A 21,392-nucleotide genomic window follows, 5' to 3' on the forward strand; every position below is an offset into this window, starting at 1 on the left:
TTTGAATATTGTTTGATTCGACTCAGATATGAGTTTTGAAACGAACATCGATAAATATTGGAAATTGAAATCTCTCATCATAATATAATGTAAGTCATGCGAATAATGTTTGTAATGATGTGTTCTGAATATTTAAATTGATGATTCAAAAAGAATCGAAATTAGGACTTTAACGATCTATGAGTTCAAAATTGATTTGGATTGGATAACAGAAGGATATTGTCTACACAAAACGTATGATCAAACATATTAGGTTTGATGAAGTATTTCTTTATCGTGGCTTAAAGGCTATGACACATTGCTAGATGTTTATTGTAGTCATTGAGTTTTTGAATTCACTTTCAGAATGTCTAAAAAGAGACTCACAACTACGTCATCATAAACTTAAAGGATTACACCAATAAACCAAGCTTTTGAGAGGGAGAATTAATTATTCGAGGATGGCTAGCATCTTCCGAAGTATAATGAAAATCATATAAAATGTTATATGGGTGCAAAAATAACATTTTAAATATGAAGATGTTAGTAAGATGAAATTAGGGTGATTAAGGTATATATTTGATATACATACATGACAAGGCTTCAAATTATGAATTTGTTGGGCCAAATAAGAATTTTAAAATTGCAAAATGGGCCACCATTTTAGTTTATTTTGAACTAATATAAACATTCTTGCACTTTACTTTTTCTCATAAAACAAATTAAAAGCTCTCCCATCTCTCTAAGTTTTGGTTTGGTAGATGTATTCTTTTGGAGCTTCTTTAAGTGAAGAGCATAATCTATTATCCTATATCCCTGTAGTAGGTGAAGGAGTAGGTAAAAGTTTCATCATTTTCTTATATGTCTTAATCATGCTTTGATTATTGTTCTACCTACATTTATGACATTTTTTGCATCTTCTTTTTCATCTATTATTTTTCCAAAATAACCAAAATTTCAACACCAAACTTTCTAGATGTTACAAAATCAACTGTTTACTATAAAATCACAACTCTTTAACTATGAAATCTCTAAATGAACTGAAGAAGAATGAGGCAAGAGTAAGGGACTGGTGAGAGAGTTTACGTTCACTAACGTCCATTATTTTAGCTACGGATCCATATGTGCCTAGCTAGTTCTATTATTTAAGCTACTTCTATGTAATTCAATTTTCTGATAGGAATAGTAGATTTCAATTGGAGAAGTTAGGGTTTCTTAGATCAAGAGAAATTAATGGTGAAGAAAAATAAAATAGAGTAGACAAAGTGTTAGATGGAAAACATATTGTTATTTTAAACGAAAACATTGAAATGTAGCTAGAGTTTGTAATCTAATACAATCATTCAGTGTGATAATCAGAATGTCAATGCTCTAACTTCCAACCTTGTTTTCTTGTTTGAACTGAACATATTGAAATAGATGTTTATTACATATATAAGAGACCAAGTGGCTGCAAAAAATGTGAAAATTCAATATGTCCCTAGTGAACATCAAAGGGTTAACGTCTTGAACAAAGCCTTTCCAGCTCACAGGTTTGCATGTCCCAGGGATTCTTTATATGTTTACACTCGTGAACACTCTCTTGGTAAGAAATAAAGCAAAAATATAATAAAACACTCTGTCCGATGTATTGCAATCCCCTGATTATGGTTGTGCTTGACTTTAGCCATATTAAAGTTATGCTGCTTCCGCTTATCCTTGTGCTAAATAAGCACGCCATGCGTGTGAATCGGTGCCATTATTCATATTGGTAATATTAGAGATATGCTGCCTTTACCCTGTGTCTGAGTGCATTCGTGATATGCTAACTTTACCTTGTGTCTGATTGTATTAGTCATATGCTGCCTTTACCCTGTGTCTGAGTGCATTTGTGATATGCTACCTTTACCTTGTGTCTGATTGTATTAGTGATATGCTGCCTTTACCTTGTGCCTGCATGTTGTTATTGTTAATACTACCAATACTGTTGCTTTTATTATTGTTCTAGACGTGGTTGACATACTGCTCTGAATCTGTTCTTGCTTTGTTAACACTCTATTCATTATGCTTGATTGCTGCTATCACTTCGTTCTCATTGTTGCTTTGTTAACATTCCAATTTCTTTTTCTAATTTTCTTGTCATTTTAAAGGGAAAACTGGGATGCTTTGCTCATTCCTGAAGAAGTTACCAGGATCAACAGCAGTCTTTACCAGAACCAATCTTCTGAAATTCTTTTTGAAATACTTCAAACCCCAAATTCTTGCCTGTTCAAAGCTTGTATTTCCATTGTTATTCCTTCCCAAATCAAGATCCCTGTAGTTGAAGTATGCAGCTCTTGGAGCCTTTGAAACAAAAGGTTTCATATATTCATAAAGCCTTCTGATCCAGCCAATGTGTTGCTCTGTTCCATCTTCAACATCCCAGGTTACCAAATACTGGATTTTGTATAAATTCCCAATCCTGTGCGGAAATGGGATTTCAGTATCCGAAATCTCACTCATTTTTCCTCCATAAGGTGTCAAAATCAGATACGACGTCGCTTCTTCAAGAAGCATTTTGTATAGGCCTGCCAACCCAGCTTCCGAAACGGGTTCTTTCACATAATCTGATTTCGCCTTGGAGAACCCCGTGAATTGCGTAGTTCTATCAAGCAAAACTTCTAGAGAATCATGAATTGAGAAGCCCGCAAAATAGAGAACTGACTGAATCCAACTCATTTCACTGCAGTTTTCTCGCATTAAACCCAATTCAGGGAAACTTTCTTGCATCAGAGGTATCAGATTTCGAACCTCACCAAGATACAAAGACAGAAATGAAACTCTAACGCTTCTTGCCTCAGTAACTTCCAACACCGCATGAATGAAAAGGTCTTCAATAAGCTCATTTCCAATGGTTTGCCACTTCTGAAGAAGCCTGCTTGCTCCTTGTTCCAATGTGTGTCCAACACTGAAAACTGTTACGGCAGGTGGAACTGGAACCAGACGAAGTTTCCAGGATAAAATGACTCCATAACTTGCTCCGCCACCCCCTCTAATGGCCCAGAAAAGATCTTCTCCCATACTTTCTCGAAACAGTATTTTTCCATTAACATCCACCATCTTAGCATCAATTACATTATCAGCAGCCAAACCATACTTTCTGAACATGGTACCAAATCCGCCGCCGCTAATGTGTCCTCCAACACCAACGGTGGAACAACTTCCGGCAGGGAAGCCATAGAGCTTACTTTTCTCCGCAATTTTGTAGTATAATTCTCCCAGAGTTGATCCAGACTCCACCCACGCACTCTCATTTTCAATGTCAACACTAATTGATCGAAGATTGAAAAGATCAACCATGAGAAAAGGAACATCAGCTTCACCCACATAAGACAGTCCCTCATAGTCATGGCCTCCGCTTCGAACTCTTATTTGCAAGTCATTTTCTTCGGAACAGACTACGGCAGATTGGACATGAGACACATGAAATGGAGTTACAATAAACACTGGAAGCTTCGGTGTTGAAGTGTTGAGGAATCTGGCGTTCCGTATGGAGGATCTCAGCAGAGAAGAATAATCAGAACTATTCCGGGTGATTAAAACTTGGGAAGTTTGATTAGAATGCTCTAAATGAGACGAAAAACATAGCAAAAAGCCGTTCTCTTGACCGGAATATGAAGTTATCGACCCAAGAGAGATGAAAAAAATAAAAATCAACAACATAATTTCTGAATTTGCGAAACCATATTTGATTTCTTCTACATTCATAGGCAGCTATATAATTTTTTATTGGCCAAAAGACTTTTTCCCATCCAAGGTTTGGTGCAAGTCAACCTCACCCACTAACTTTTGAAAACCTAAATACCTATTTTTCTATTAAAATTTTTAGTAAGGATTAAAGTAAAATGGTAATTTATCAAAAAATATTTGGCAAACTAAAATTTTATCTCGTTTTCACCTCTTGGTTTTAAAAAATAACAATTTTCCCCAAAACCTAAGTTTTGAAAAATTACCATTTCCCCCTATTAGGGTTAACTGAAAAACCAACCTATTTTCCTAAGACAACATCCACTCTAGCCACCTTCTTAGAGACTAATGACCTTTCTCCAAGGCTCTTTGTCACACCCAATCACAAGCGACCAACAAAATCGATAAAATCTCAACAAATCTCATTTGTTTTCCTCAACTTCTCCAAATTGAAAAATCTACTCCAAATCTTGTTCGTTTCTTCAAAATATCGAATGAAGACAACTCTCCCACATTGATGTTTGATTGGACAAAGATGAACCATCTTTGTCTGACCTGAAGAGATGAAGATCGCAGATCATCTTTATCTCTTTGTCGAATGAAGACAATTTGTCTTTGTCCAATGAAAGTGGTTGTCAATCTTTGTGTGTCGATAGGGGAAGAAGATGGTAAGGTTTTTGGCATCAGTTGGAGTGGAGACGATTGCTAGAGAAGAGAAAAAAATAACGAGGGGGAAATGATAACTTTTCAAAATTTAGATTTTGGTGAAATTATTATTTTTTAAAATTAAGGAGTGAAAATGAGATAAAATTTTAGTTTGTTAAATACTTTTGATAAATGACGATTTTACCTTTAACCCTATCTGAAAATTTTAATAGAAGGATAGGTATTTGAGTTTTCAAAAGTTAATGGATGAAAGTGGATTTACTCCAAACCTTAGGTGGGAATAAGTCCTTTGGCCTTTTTTTATTTGATCATTGTCAATGGAGAGCATATGGATAATTCCTGATGCCATTGTCCTCATAGGAATTTAAGATAAGAACGGAGTGGAGAGAGTGATTGAAGCACATTGTATTGAATTATTAATTGCTTGGAATATTCAAGGATTCTCATTGGAGGCATCGGTTGATGAATATTGTTGAGGTGACTTGCGTAGGTGGTGGACCTATGTGGAAAAAAAAATAATAAAGATCTTTTAGAAGACTTTCGGAAGTTTTGACCTTTCTTTTTGTTTTTTTTTTTTTTTTTTGGGATTAGGAGAGAAACAACCAAACAATATTAAATTTTTATTCTCTTTTTGTTCTTTTTTTGACAATTTTATTTGAGTAATTAAACCAAGAAGAAAACGATAGATTTCAGATTTCTCTTTTATGTTATTGTGTGAAGTGAAGAATTTGAACAAGAAACAGAAAAAAGGTAAAAATTTTCTGGCTTTTTGTGATTCTGACCGGCCTGTATCAACTGCTTTGATCAAATCCGATTGATCTCAAAATTTACATGCTGGTTCGTGACTCATTGCTATTCATTGTGAACGAGGGAGGTCTAGTTTGGAATTCTGAACAAAGAGAAATTAAGCCTGAAATTGGCCTCCTGTTTTGGATAGAATAATCCTTTATTTAATTTAAAATTTTTCCTTTTTTGTCAAAATTATTAGGTATTGAAAATTAGTGTATTCCTCTAGTTTTATTTAGAAGGAACCTTTGGTTACCATGGTTTTTTCATTTTCTCACACCAAAAGGTCTTTCCACATAAATATTGTACCTATAACATTAATAACTCTAATTTAATTTAAATGATAAAAGAATAGTTTTATATATAAAAAAGTTTAAGTTTTTACTAATAACATTTTGAGATCAAACTCTCAATTTAAAATCTGCAAAACTAACCTAAAAATGATGATTCTAGGGGAAGAGATCCATTTGCTATGTTAAAACTACATAATGGATCATTGCCTAGAGCGTTTTGACATTTGATAACTAAGACAGAGTTTTCACCAAACATTGATTGGATTAATAGAAATTTGTCATATGATAACAATTTGAATATCTGACCTGATTTATGTAATTATTTATTTATTTATTTTGAGGCGTCTTTTATAGACTTCGAAGCTCTATGAAGAAAGCCCCTAAAAAAAATTGCAAGTATAAAAGTCCCATCAGCTTCCAGGCAATTGCTGTGGAGCTCAAACTTGTGGTTACACTTTAGTCAGATTTCCTGCAATCACCGGCCAAAATATACTTGGCGTCGCTAATTCTGACTGCAAAGTTTGAATTGCCAAACACACCAAGCTGAAATGTCAATAATAAGTAAACTTTGAACCAAATGTTGTATCACATGACGGCGAAATCACACACGTGAAGTTCGTTCTCAGTAGCCTACGTCCTTTCGGAACCAAATCTCAATCTAATTTCCCAGTTGCGGCTTCCAATCAATTTGAACTGCAAGTTGAATCTGGATTCTTTGATCATAATAAAACAGGATATAATCAATTTAGAAACTTTTTCATGAAATACTAAAAAGAACCAAGTTTCAATTTTTTCAATACAGTTAATATTTATCATCAAATAATTATATAATTTTAAATTAAAGATAAATTAATATTTAATTATATGATAATATATCATTATATACATATTTATTTATATATATTCAAAAGTGAATACGTATAAAATACCTTTTTTTAATTGAGTAATATTATATAAACAAATTATATAAACTTTTATATATTATAGTAACATCTGATTAAGAGATTTTAAAATGAGAAAAAAAGTAATTATATTTATTAATTAAAAAATGTCACCTTAGATTGTACACAAAATTTTGTATGTATATTTTTTTTCAATTTAAAAATAAAATAATTATTTTGTTAAATAGAGGGACAAAAGAAACATAAAATGGTAACTTAATTTAGCACTCATGCGGTTAATTTTAAGATTTAACGACAGAAAGACTTTGATACCCTTAACCATTTAATTGGTTATAATCTTTTCAATTAAAATTTCTAAAATTTGTTAGATTTCAAAGTTTAATTACTAAAATAATAATAAAATAAAAAATACTAATATTAAATTCAAAAATAAATTAAAACATAATATAGAAATAAAATTTAAAAAAAAAACATTGGTATATTTTCACAATAGCGGCACAAATCCAAAGGGGAGTCAAATTTGTTTTTTTTTTTTTTTTTTGAACTTTATCTTTAGTTTATTAGGTCTTCGTCAGGCTAGATCCTTGTTGGAACTTGGCGTCGGTAGCCCCTGCCATCTATTTTTGTTTTTGTTTTTGCTTTTTTTTTATAACCAGCCTTTATAAAAGTAAAACAGTAATTGAACCAATTATTTTATTAATTTATAATTTAATTAGGTGAATCAAATAGTTTAATTAATTTTTAAATTATAATATGTTTCTTAAATATTATTAAATATTTATTATTATTTTAAAATATAAATAATATGTATGCAAACAAAATAATCTAATATTATTTATATAATTTTTTTCTATTAAAAATACTTGTATAAATAATTAACTTATTTCAATCTATCAAAATCAAATGAATTCAATTATTCTCTTTAATTAATATTTATTTATTTTTAATAATAATTATTTAACTTCCAATTAATTAGTTAATTATACTTTTTTAATGTTATCCACTATCATTTTATTTTTTTATATAAATATATATAAAAGAGAAAAACCGATATTTTTTAGACGAACAAAACCAAATTAAGAGCTGGTTCACGGTTGAACCGGTTGAATCAACTGGTCCAAACAGTTTTAATAACAATAGTTTTAACCAAAAATTTTAGCCAAATTATCTTTTTGAGACAAAGTCGATTACATCAAATAAATCAAACTATATATCTAGTAATAGACTTTTTGTCAATTATTATGTTTTTATTAATGAAAAACTCTTATTTGAATTAGATTCAGATTATCTCTTCAAAACAAAATTAATCACACAAACTATGTTAAGCTCATATTCTAACAATTAACTTTATCAAATAAATCCAAATTCTTTTCTTAATTCATCATAAATGAAGTTAAACTCAATACTCTTTTACTTGCACCTAACTGACCTTCCCCGTTTAATTACCCCTTTGGGACCTACCAGCTACTTTGTTGAGCTGGTAGAGAGCCAATGACTTACAGATTTTGAAAATCTTATATTATTTTTAGATTTTTAAAATCTTATATCATTGTTTTATTGATTAAAATTACTTTAGTTTATTTTATATTGGCCGGCCAACAAGCTGCCCAACTAATTTTTAATTTAATAAAATTGGTTGCCACCTGACCAACTAATTTTCTTCTAAAAAGTTAGTTGGTGGTTGGCTACTAATTTTTTATTGATAAAGTTGATTGGCTGCCAATTTTTTATTTCAAATTAATATCTCCATTTTCTTGTTATATGTAACCACACTTACTAGTAAAGGGGCATTTAGTTTTTATTATTTATAAGTAATATCTCTATTTAGTTTTATAAGTAATAAAATATTATCAAATTTTTTATTATTTATAAACTAAACAAAGTAATATAAATAATAAAAGATAAATTATCAGATAAACTTTTTTACCATCAAAACCAAACACCTCCTAAGAGTCTTTAAATTAAAAACATTAAAACTCATTGTAAAATAATATAAGAAAATTAATAAAATTATGTGTGATTATATATAATAAATATTAATTTATATATTAATGATGATACATTAGTATATAAAATAATAATTTTAAATTAAATATAAAATAATAAATAATTATATAATAACACATCTATATTAATATATAAATTAGTATTTATTTTAAATATATATAGTTTTTCTTAATTTTTAATTTTTTGTTTAGTAAAATTAGTGGATAATGAATCTAATCACTTCATAAGTAATTAGCTATTTGAATTGGATGTCATACATAGTAAGTAGTACAATGTATTTTTTTTATAATGATGGAAATTAGGGTTATCTATAGTTCGGTTTGAAAATTTTGTTAAACTAAATTGAAAAAAAAAAAGTTTAAAAAATTTTCAAATTTAATCTAACTATTTTAAATTTTAAATTTTAAATCAAATCCAAATGAATTAAAAAAATATAGTTTAATTTGGTTTGAATTATGATTTAAATATATTAAAATAATTCTATTTTAAATTTATATTATTTAATAAAATTAATTGAATTATAATTTTTAAAAACATAATATAAATATGTTGAATATATATATATATATTTATATATATATATATATATATATATGAAACACGTATAAAAATAATAAAATAAATATGAAAAATATAAGTTATATTATATATTGATAAATTTTGTCAAATATAGTTATACATATAATGAAACTATATATATATATTTATATTTGTTAATACTCATTCATATAATAACACATATAAATATAAAAAATTATGTATTTAAAGTGAATATATATAGTATTATTTGTTATATATTTGTATTTAAAAAAAATATAGTTTATACTTTAATTTAATTTAAAAATCATTCAAACTATAATCAAAACTCAAAATAAAAAATTATTTTACATAATTTCAAAATATAAACGAAATATGATTTAGAAGATTGACTCACAATTTACAATCTTCAGTTGTATCAATTTGAAAACAAATTTATATGAATAAATTTAAATATTTTTTAAATTTATTTTTTATTAATTTCAAACAAGTTGATCTATAGACCAACCTGCTTTAAGGCTTGACATGACACAACCCTATATATAGGGTCATGTCGTGGGCCTTTCTATTTTTGTGGGCAAGCCTAACATGAAGCCTTCATGATGAAGGCCAAGAGATGGGAATGTTTTACCAACGAGAATCAAGCTACCAAGACTTCATCGCTAGGCTCCTTAGTGAATTTGTTTCAGCAGCTAGATATTTTCATGTTCATAGCCTGAAAAAGGGAAAAGGACTATTTCCCACCCATTTTTTAGGCTGATTTCAAACTGATACCCACGACAGATCAAAATCTACTTTTCCCACCTATGACCAAACTGCTGTCTAATTTCTCAGTTAAAGACAGGGGTAAAATCGATATTTTACTAGTTAAAACCTCAAAACTTTAAAATTTCGCCATTTTTCCCCTCAGGTTTTAAAAACTAACAACTCAACCCATCTTCAAAGTTTAAAAAGTTTAATTTCACCCCTATGATTTGCTTCATTCTCTGGCCACCATCGACGGCTGACCCATTCCACCGATCTCACATCTCCGACGACAAAGGACGACGAAGGATGACCCTTCGTCACCCAGATCTGGAGGACGAAGTGTTGTCTAGATCTAGAAGAATAGATGAAGGACGACATTTCGTCGTCCTTCGTTGTCATGTCTGGACGACACAATGAGCGACGAAGGACGACGATGAGTCATCCTTCATCGTCTGGGTGGAGCGATGAAGAGAGATCTCTTCGTCGCACAGTGGTGTGACGAAGATATTTCCATCTCTTTGTCACATCGTGTGACGAAAAGATCTTCATCTATTCGTCGCACCTTGCAACGGGGAGATGTAGATCTCTTCGTCGCACCATTGTCATCGCACCAAGAGAAGGAGGAGGCTGATGATGACGTTGGAAGATAAAATTGAAGAACGAGGGTGAAACTATTATTTTTGAAAGTTATGGGGGGCGGTTGCATTTTAAAAAATATGGAAACCCTAGGTTTGGGGGTGAAAATGCTACTTTTTAAAGTTTAAAAACTTTAGGTAAAGATGAAATGTTAGTTTTTAAAACCTATGGGAGTGAAAAATAATAAATTTTATAAGTTTTTAATATAAACAGTAAAATAACTATTTTACCCCTTCCTTTAACAACAAAAATGGATGACAGTTTGGTCATGGGTGGGAAAAGTGGATTTTGATCTGCCGTGGGTATAGATTTGAGATTGGGGTAAAAAATGGTGGGACATAATGCTTTACCCCCTGAAAAAAGAAAAGCTGAAATAGTCATCGTTCATTAGTTATTGTTTGTCAAGTTGTTTGTTGGTTTTGTTGAAACGAGTTTTCATCATTCATCTCTCCGTTTGTAATTTCAAATCCAGTCAACAATGGCGGCTTGTAGATCTGTGCACCACTGAATTAAAATCAACCAAAAAACATAAAAGCACATAACATGGAAGATGAAACATTTGAATGCAAAAGGTATTAGTTTAGCAATTTGCCTTTAGATAATGAACCCAACTGGTACCCTTTTACTCATGCTGAAATTCTAAACATTGCTCACTACTACCGAAGGCAGTGATTCCCAAATTTCGGGAAAAATTAAACTCTTAAAAGTTGGGTTCGGTTCAAACTTAAATTGTTTAGTTCAAGCTAAAGAACAAGGTAAATTCAAATTTATTTAAATATTTAAAGTTATGCCAATTCAGAATGAATATAAATTATTATTATTTATTTTTTCAATTGAGTGTAAACTATAGTTCATCTGTTTTAAACAGAGTTTTTTGTATTTAAGTTAGTCCTGTACTGGGTGTTATTAAGGCTTCCCTCGATTGAATCCAACTCTTAAATTATAAAATTTGCCCCTCTTACAACGTAAAGATGAAAAAGACAACTTAACGAATGGCCCAAAAACTTTGGCCTAAGATTGGTGGACCTTAGAAAACCAATTTAGCAAACCCTATGGAGCTTACTTCCAGAAGCCCAAAAATTTTCACGAAGATACTGCAAAACCCACAAACTAGTTGACATTGTGAAGTGTGAAGGATCAAACTAATAAATCCTCATCAAATTTGACAGAAAATTTTATTTGACTAGTATTGAAGGGGTCGGTTCACTTAAAAAGTGACCCAAAAATTAAGGCTCTTTCAAGGTAACCCTTTTATCCCTTAGTTCCATTTCTCTTTTTCAGCACTTTTATCTCACAGTGTCTCAATTTTACTATCATTTTCAAGATAAAAGTTTGTTTATGTAATTTTGGCTTTTAAGGTTATCTAAGAGTTGAACCAAGTTTGGGGATGAAAAAATTCGATTTACGATTGTAAAATTGAATGAATATTATTCACCAAATGAAGTACAATTTATAATATTACAAGACAGTCTGAATATGAATAGAATTTTGAATCTTAATATGAACAATAATATGAATCGTATAAGGAATACTAATCCTAGTAAATAATTAAAACTAATTACACATGAAATAATAAGATAAATATTTTATTTAACACTCCCAAGCAATTGCAGTGGTAGTTCATGGAACTACAGTTGATGACACAAGGAGATAAAGTATTCATGAGACAGTCCTTTTGTAAATATATAGACAAGTTAAGATATGGTAAGAACATGTCAAAGTCGAATAACCCTATGAGCAACCAACTCACAAATGAAATGCAGATTAATGACAATATGCTGAGTGCGAGCATGAAACATAAGATTGGTAGTCATGTGTAGAGTTAACTGATTGTCACACAACAAAGGTAGAGATGAACGAAATAGAATTTCGAGCTCCTGTAAAAGATGCAAAGCCATCAAACATCAACAATCATATGTGCGAGGACATATAACTCTAACTTAGTACTAGATTAGGACACAACAACTGATTTCTTGGTGGTTTAATAGATAAGGTTGCATAAAAAAAAACTGTAACCACTAATAACAAAGTGGTGTATGGAAACATTAGCAGCTTAATCAATATTAGAGTAGGCAATAACATGAGGATTAGAGTCAAGAAGAAAGATGAGGCCATGACATAGAGAACCCTTAATATACTAAAAAATATGCTTAACTACATACATGTTTTTGTGAGTAGGTGTAGAGAGGCGTTGAGCTACTTGATTGACGACAAAGATGAAATCAGGCTGAATGAGAGTAAGATACCATAGGCCACCAACCATGCTACGATAGAGTGTAGGGTCTAGGAAAATCATCATCAACATACGGTGATACCTTGGAATTAACAAGAGAGGTGACATAAGGAGCATATGAGTCAAGTTGGAATTGACAAAGAAAATCCACCATGTAGAGTCGTTAAGATAGATGCAAAGTCGTGGACTATCGAACAACTTCCATACCAAGGAAGAAATTAAGGGCATCCAAATTTTGGTAAGCAAAGGTAGAACATAAAGTAGAAACATACTCTATAACAACTGATGTATCAGAGCTAGTAATAACCAAATCATCCACATAAGCAAATAGAATCACAACTGATGTAGAGGTACGATGAATGAAGAGTGAAGGATTAGATTGACTATTGACAAACCCAAAGTCAAGTAAAAAGGAATATAACAATTGATGCCACACTTGAGGTGTGTATTTAAAAGCATAGATTGCTTCAATAATATGACAAATATGGGATGGTTGACTAGGGTCTGTGAACCCAGAAAGCTACTTCATGAATATAAAAAACTACTCTATGAATACTTTTTCAGTGAGGTACCCTTAAAATAATGTATTTTTGACATCAAGTTGGCATAACAACTAGTTATACATTATGGCGAGAGTAAGGATTATGTGGATAGTAGTCGGTTTGACAACAGGACTTAATGTATCAATAAAATCAACACCTGTTTACTGGTGAAAACCTTTGGCAACCAGATAAGCCTTATACCTCTCAATAGACCCATCCATATGATGTTTGGCCTTGTAAACCTAGTGAAAATTAATCAAATTATGTTAAGGAGACAACAGAATAAGAACCTAAGTGTTGTTTCGCATAAAAGTGTTATATTCTTCACTTATTGCTTGACGTTAATGAGGAAAGGATTAAGCTTGCTTAAAGGTGGTTAGCTCATGGAATTTCGAGTCAGTAGCTTCAATAAAAAGAGCCCAAGAAAGCACATAAGGAGAGGAAGCCATGATTTCATTGATGCTTTGAAACTTAGGTCGAATTAGTGGTGTCTCAACTCGATTAGAAAGTAAGGTCTTTACAAAGGCTAGAGCAATTGAAAGTGAAATAGGAAAGCTAGTAGAGACTGAGAGTGGTAGAAAACTACTATCAGATTATACAAGACTAGATCATATTACAAGAGTAGTTAAGAAAGGTGGACCTATTAAATCTGAGAGTTATACAACCATAGACATAATTGACAAGAAGTGAAACCTTAAAGGAGGCTCCAAGGAGGAAGAAGTAGCACCATAGCTAGAAAAGATGGTCTCGTGAAATAGAACATGACAAGAGATGTAAACATTACTAGTGGGCAAATGTAGACAATGATACCTACGATGTGAAACATCATACCCTAAGAATAAGCATAAAGTGGATCGAGGTGTCAATTTATATGAAGTAGTCGGGGTAAGTAAAGGATAATAAGCACAACCAAAAGTGCATAAACATCCATAGTCTGGAGGATGGTGAAGTAGAACTTTAAAAGCATTTTATTCTTGAGCAATGATATGGGCAACTTGTTATAAAAAAACACAACAGTACAAAAAGCCTCTACCTAAAGGGTAGAGGTAGGTTAGCCTATAATAAAAGACAATGTCCTTTTTCCACTATATCATGGTTTTTCCTCTTAACAACAACATGTTAGGCAGAAGCATAAGAGCAAACCAATTGATGTGTAATACCATGTGACTTAAGGAAGGAACAATTGTTATCAAATTCACCACCACCACCATTCAAACGAATAATTTGAATAAAATAAGAAAAAAAATTTCTCTATGTTTAGTTTAAATTTAGCAAATACAACAGTAACATCAGACTTTCTAAACATTAGATATAACCATGTGCACCGACTAAAATTATTAATAATAGACAAATAATAACAAAAAAATGACAACGACTGAACATAAGTAAGACCCCAAACATCAAGTTAAAGAAGCTCAAGAGGATTATGAATAGTATAAGTACATTTGGTAAAAGGGAGGTGATGACTTTTACTAAGAAGGCATACCTAACAAACTAATGAAGGATTCTATGAAGGACAAAATCAATTGGAAACAGAGGCAAGAACATTCTTGAGCATTGTGGAAGATGGATGACCTAGATGATGATGCCAAACATTAGATGAGACATGAATAGAGGAATAGATGACAATAACAAGAGAAATAAATTGATATAGATATTACTATTACAACTAGAAAAAATAATTTGACCTATTTATTTATCCTTAATTAAAAACCATATGAGTCAATAAGACATACGAAATTAATGTCAAAGGTAAACTTATGAATAGATAACAAATTTTTATATAATGATGTAACACATAAAACATCATAAAAATAACTGGATAGTGAGGTAATTTAGGTAAAGAAATAGACCCCTGATGTGATTTGACAATGAATGATCACTGCCAATAATCACAGAAGACATACCAGTGGAATGGTAAGAAGAGGATGAAAACTGAAGCACTAGGTGTCATATGATGTATAGCACTAGAGTCTATAAACTAATTTGAATAAGAACATAAAAGCAAAAAAAGTAGCCATAAAATTAGCTATATATGTAAAGTTTCCTTGTTGTGGATAAACCCGAGCAGAGTGCCCATGTTTGTCACAAATTTGACAAGGCCCTTGAGGAAGAACACTAGTCGAGTTAGGAGCAAGAAAGGCTAATACATGGGTTGTGGAGTAGATTAAGCACCACTCCTATGGCCATGACCACGCCCACACCCATGCTTACAGTTATTACCACCATTGAAATAGGAGCTGTGCTTGCTAGAAACGTTAGAGGAACCAAAAGATTTTGAGGATGATCGAGCCATAGCCATAGCAACATCTGGAGAGGACATACTTAAATATGTTCTTGTGAAAATGCCCCTTGCGAAGGAGAAAATCATATAATTCATCAAAAGTTATAGAAGGATGAAAAAGCAAAGATATGATAAACGATTGGTATTTGGGACCTAAACCATTAATGACATACTCTACAAAATCGACATCCAAAATAGGAAACCCTACTATAGCAAGGGAGTCAAATATAAACTTGGCATCAATGAGATAATCAATCATGGTCTGATTAGAAGCTTTTTAGAAAGTTTACAATTTGTCACTGAGGGAGCGAGATGAATTCTAAAAATTGAATTTGGACATCGATCAATTAGAGACAATGCTTCAACAGTAATAACATAGGACAACAACAAAAACTGAATAATTATAGGTGATACTATTGATTTAATCCAAGTCAAAGTAATTTGTCTACTAGTAACCTATGTAAGTAAGCCAATTAGAAGAGCCATCAAGAAGTAATGATGGTAGAGGACGTGTATCACCAACAATCAAATATTGTAAATCATGAATGGCAAGTACATTCATAAATTGAAACTTCTATGCAAGATGCATATTGCATACCATGAGCTCGGAAAAATAGCTACCAATATTAACTATTATAGGGAGTGAGGCAAAAGAGCTAGGAATAGTCAAAGAAATCGTGCTTAGAGGAAGATATGATGAAAAGAAGTAGTCTCCATGGAAACAACAAGAATTAAGGTAGGAGAAGAAATAGTCAACAATAAGAAACTAGAGGGAGGACTACCAAGAGGCATCTAAATTAGAGTTGTTCTCAAATCAGCCATAGAGACTGATGATTAGAAGATTGAAAAAGGCGACTGGTGAAAAGAACTCAAGAGTAGAAGAGACTAGAATAAGATAACTCATCCACAGGAGGAGAGAAGTGTTAGACTGGAAAAGAGAAGAGCCGACGAATATAATAGAGCACGAGACGCTTGGTCTCAATGTAATGCTTCTTGGAGATAAAGGGGTGTCGTGCGAGATGAAGAGAAAGAACGACAAGAACTCAAGGAGAGAAAGAAAGTCTATTAGAGAAGGAGACTATGTTGACATTGGAGGAGAAGCAAGGCTCGGTCTCGAGTAAAAGAGTCAGCCAGAAACAAAGAAAAAGATCATCTAAATGAGAAGTGACAATTGGAGAAGAAATCAAGGTTAGCACTAACAAGATTTCAAAACTTTGGGGTGGCAGTGGTGAGAAGAAAAAGATAGAGGGTGAGTTGAAATTATTCAAACGAAAAAGGAAACCCTAGAATCTTGGGTGGGGGGGGGAGGGCGAGGGAAATTTTAGTTTAATTGTTTTTGTTTAAAATAGAGAAAAAAGTAAGGAAAATAGGTTTTTTTAAATACAAAATTAAAAAATAAAAGAAACTAAATGATTTTAAATACAAAAATAAATTTTAGAGTTGAAAAAAATAGAAGGATTTTTGTCGCTTTGATACCAAGAAGAAATTCAAATTAGGGTTGCAAAACTAAATGAATATTATTCATCAAATGTTACATAGTTGATTTCAATTTTGACCTTGTAAGGAGTTGAAATTGACCTGATCGGATCTAGTATGAGTTTAAGACACTTGGTCTTTTCAATCTTATATTTATATTTTTAGGTTTAAGTGTTACATATTTAATGATAGATAGCATTTAAGAAAATTTGATGCTATAAAAGATGGGGGAATATTTTTAGGTTATTTAGCTAATAGTAGATCTTATAAAATCTATAATATGCAAATTGAGAAGATTATAGAATATATACATGTTGTGCTTTGTGAAGAGGAAAATTATGTAAAGACTCAAAGGAAGATGAGATCAAAAGTTTTGCGCTAACACCAAACTTTACTATGACCATATCTTTTACTTCTGAAGTACATACAAGAAGTTCTAACCACTAAGTTGATTGAGAAGTTGAATCTTTTCAAACTTCCTACAACATTGAAAATAATAGAGGAAGCTACTTAACCTTAGAGAAGATCAAGAAGGGAAACTCCATTATAAAGTTCGTTCACCATCAATTATAATAGGGAATTTAGAAAAGGTAATGGTTACGAGGAGAAAATTGAAAAATGATATAAATCATTTATGTTTTGTCTCTTTGACAAAGTCGAAAAATTGCAAAACAAACCTTGATGAATGATTGTTGGATTTCTGTTATGCAAGAAAAACTTGAGCAATAGTCAAGCGGAATGACATATGGAGTCTTATATTATGACAAACTGATGAAAATGTCATTAGAACTAAATGAGTAATTTAAAAACAAATTTGATGAGTTTGGTAATATTGTAAGGAATAAGGCTCCATTTGTTACTCAAGGATACACTCAAATAGAAAGAGTAGACTTTGATGAAACATTTTCTCTTGTGGTAAGACTTGAATCCATACAATTGATGCTTGCACTTTCTTGTTGTTTAAAATTTAAACTATATCATATGGATGTAAAAGTGCTTTTTTGAATGGTTTCTTGATGAAATAAGTATATGTGGAGTAGCTATTGGATTTGAGGATCCTCACTTGCATGGTCATGTGTACAAACTTAAATAGGCATTATACGGTTTCAATCAAGCTCCAAGAGTTTGGTGAAAGACTAACTACTTGTCTTGTTGATCATGGCAACAAAAGAGGTACTACTAAAAAAACCTTCACTTCATAAAGTGTTGAAAAAGAAAACTATTTGTTTAGATTGCATTCGCACTAATGCACAATTGACTAACTTATTCACCAAGACACTTGATTTTCAAACTTTTGTAAACTTGAGGAAGTTAATTGTTATGCTTCAATTAGAATTAATTAATATAATGATCAATAAATGTATAATTTACTATTGCTTAGTCATGCATGACCGAATCTTATTTAGTGTCATGTTAACACTCAAAGTTCACCTTGGAGTGTGAAAGTCATGTTTGATTAATCTTTTTTAATGTATTGCTCCTTATGTTTTGGAAGATCGATTGTGGAGAGGGTTACCTCATTGTAAGTGTGAGAGCTACACAAAGTTACATGAATTGGAACAATAGTGCCAAAAAATGCAAGAATATGTGAAATTGACTTTTAAAAAGTAAATATCAAGACAAGAAATAGGCCATGAGGGAAAGATAGGGGGGCTTGGGGGGGGGGGGGGGGGGGGGGGGGGGGGGGGGGTGTGCTTTGGGTGTGGGGGTGAAGGTGGGTGCGCGGTGTTTGCATGGTAGGGGTGGTGGGGCGTGCTCAAAAGATGTTGTACCCCCTGTGAGGATACTACACAGACAAAAGACGAAGTCATAAATAGTGATTTGAAGTGTGTCGCTTTAACACTGCTAATTTATTTGAATGTTCAACTCCATGTCTTGCATAACTGTGTTATTAAGTATTACGCAATTGATTCCCATAAATGACTTTGATAATATTCTATGATACAATTGTACTCTAATCAATTTATAATGATTTTCTTTTAATTTTATGGACCAATATAAGTGAATTCTTTTTTTTTCATCGATGATTTGAACTTAAATTTCTTTTATTAAGAAAAGGTATGTCAATTTGTGCTCGATCTCTTTAAAAATTTCCTTGTGATCACTTTTTCCTTCAAAGAAATATTATTATTAGTTGTGGTCACATGCTCAACCACTTGTAAACATAATTTGATGTTTTTTTGGGTTGTTAGAGTGCTTTATTATCGAATACTAAATAAATGATTTAGATGTACTTTTATCAATTTCACATATATTAAACCCCAAATATGTATTCTTGTTCACCATTTGAGAATACTTTCATTAGCTTACTTTTCATTTTGATTTGCTCGAATGATCAATCACTTTTTATTTTGGAATGGCTTCAAAAGGTGTCACTTTGAAAGAGCTGAGTGACTAGTTTGTTGAAAATAAAAAGAAAAATGAGCTCAATCAACCAACAACCTTGATTGCTTGAGATCATGATGCGAAATCAAATAAATGTGCATCAATTGTAAGGAATTTGTAGTCTTAGAACAATTCAATATTTTAATTAAACAATATAAACGAATCGTAAAAACTTCTTCCAGATTACACTCATAGTATGATAAATTCACAAACATTTTATTAAAATACTTATAGGGTGTATATACGATATATCAGTGTAGGCAACTCCCTGGTCTTTTTTTGATGGTGAGAATTCGTGTTTTTAAAACTAAGCATAAGTGAGTTATTTGATATTTATATGAAACAACAATGAAGGTTAAGAGCTTTTTTGTCCTCTTATGCAAATACATGTCTTTGGGTTCTAGCAAACTTTGAGTACGGTCAAACCTTAGGGTTTATCAGAGCACGTTGGTGATGTGTCATTTGACCAAACTTCTTGTATTTGACATTTTGACAAGTTTAGTTAATTAAAATTGGTTGGAGTTGGTCCCATGGATGTAAGAATACTATTTCCCCTTTACCGTTTTAACTTTTGATTATTTTTATTCCGTTGTGTGATTAATTTCGGCATGTAATGTATCGATAAATCGATAAATTGGCCCTTGATTTATTTACATGATAACTGTACTCACAAACTGTAATAGAAAACCAACTTGCATCATATATTTAGTTACAATGTCCAATTTATGTCCAAATTTCAGGAGGACGCATGTCATTGTAGCCATATTTGCAATTCTAAAATCGACCTATTTCTTCTATAAATATAACATAATACTCTGGAACTAGGACACTCTGGAACATAATACTCCAACTTCCAGGAGCCATCATTCTGTTGAACCATTCTTTTGTTCATCATAGGAAGGTGGTACACCAAATTCACTCTTCAAAAGATCTGCTCCTTTGTTCACGAGTGCAATATTACGTTTAACAATCAGTTCAAATTTACCACTCCCTTCTGACATCGTCCCTGCAATTCCATGAAGATAATTCTCTAAATTATGCAAAGCACCTATTGCCTTAGCATTATCAGCTTTTACGTACGTTGACTTAGTAGTGTCAAATTTTAGCTGCTTTCCCACTTTAAAGTAGAAAATAAAAGGCAATTTAGGAACTATGTCGTTGATGTTTCTAATGTGCAAGAGATGACGATTGCTGAGTTTGTTGAATGCAGTCTTGAAGCCTTTGTCTCCCACCTTGGGGCTCGCAAACACGAAAGCTGTGACCATGCATGCTTTATCCGATCCCGTGGGCTTATTATATCCTCCCGAAACTATGTCTACTGCATTCAATGTCGCAAGTGCTGAACCCAAGCTATGACCTGTTATCGTTATACTCATTTCCTCATCTTTGTATTTATCTACCAATTTTCTCACTGCACGCAGTACCTGCATTAGTAATTAGTTAGAAAGGGTATTCATTAGTGACTTGAAAAGCAAGATGACCACACACTACTCCAAATTAAAACTATTAAGTGAATGCTCAATATTAAGATTAGGATTCTCTCATGATCTCAGCATTTATGGGTACCTGATCTCTAGCACTGAATTTGTTGTACTGTGATTTTGGGTTTGACGATGTGTAGAGCGAATGAAATCCCTGGTGCACATGAGGGTGAGGATTGTGAGGAGTGTCCCCAAGTAAGTTTGAAGCTGAAGTTAGAGGCCAATTGACTTCCTTCAATCATTTGCCACTCAAAAGAGTTCCTCTCCAGGAAATGAGAATGTCTCTCCTTCCTAAAGCAGCCTTTCCTTCATCTGTGGCCACAGCAATGTAACCGATCCACGAAGATTGGTCCTTTACAATCCAATCAATGCTGGAATCGATATCTGCCATTGCGTAGAGATAGTTGGTGATGGTATACTTAAAAGGATTTCCTTTCTCTAGGCCAACTTTGGAGAAGAGATCTTTGGGTGCGTATAGAGGAAATCCATACAATGGAGATGACTTCTCGTGATTGAAGGAGTCGTAAACAGCTTGAACCCTCTCGCCATAGTGAATTATATATTGACGGAGATTGATGTGAAGAGGATCCAATAGACCTTCCCAGTCATTCTCACCGCTTAGCTGCTTCCAATTCTTTGCTATGTCGCCCATCAAATACTCTTGCTTTTGTTTTGCTACTTGGAATCTGAAAATTCAATTAAGAATGTAGTAATGTTCGTACTCTTTCAAAGA

General features: G+C 32.2%; 3 protein-coding genes across 3 annotated transcripts; all 3 read right to left on the reverse strand.

The window, feature by feature from the left end:
- Positions 1-1,388: 1,388 nt before the first annotated feature.
- LOC123218655 (berberine bridge enzyme-like 26) lies at positions 1,389-3,668 on the reverse strand. Its single transcript, XM_044640179.1, has one exon. It carries the CDS (start codon positions 3,658-3,660, stop codon positions 2,098-2,100), a length of 1,563 nt encoding a protein of 520 aa, XP_044496114.1. The 5' UTR covers positions 3,661-3,668; the 3' UTR covers positions 1,389-2,097.
- Positions 3,669-19,789: 16,121 nt separating this feature from the next.
- On the reverse strand, positions 19,790-20,897 carry LOC123219691 (phospholipase A1-II 4-like; the record flags this gene model as incomplete). The annotated part of the gene is made up of 2 exons (XM_044641683.1): positions 19,790-20,602; positions 20,745-20,897. Coding segments are annotated over 2 exons (714 nt in total), but the record flags the coding sequence as incomplete, so codon positions are not given.
- On the reverse strand, positions 20,818-21,392 carry LOC123219586 (phospholipase A1-IIalpha-like). Its single transcript, XM_044641591.1, has one exon. The coding sequence runs from the start codon at positions 21,309-21,311 to the stop codon at positions 20,898-20,900; it is 414 nt and encodes a 137-aa protein (XP_044497526.1). The 5' UTR covers positions 21,312-21,392; the 3' UTR covers positions 20,818-20,897.

This window comes from Mangifera indica, chromosome 6 (assembly GCF_011075055.1).
Source record: "Mangifera indica cultivar Alphonso chromosome 6, CATAS_Mindica_2.1, whole genome shotgun sequence".
Lineage (NCBI taxonomy): Eukaryota > Viridiplantae > Streptophyta > Magnoliopsida > Sapindales > Anacardiaceae > Mangifera > Mangifera indica.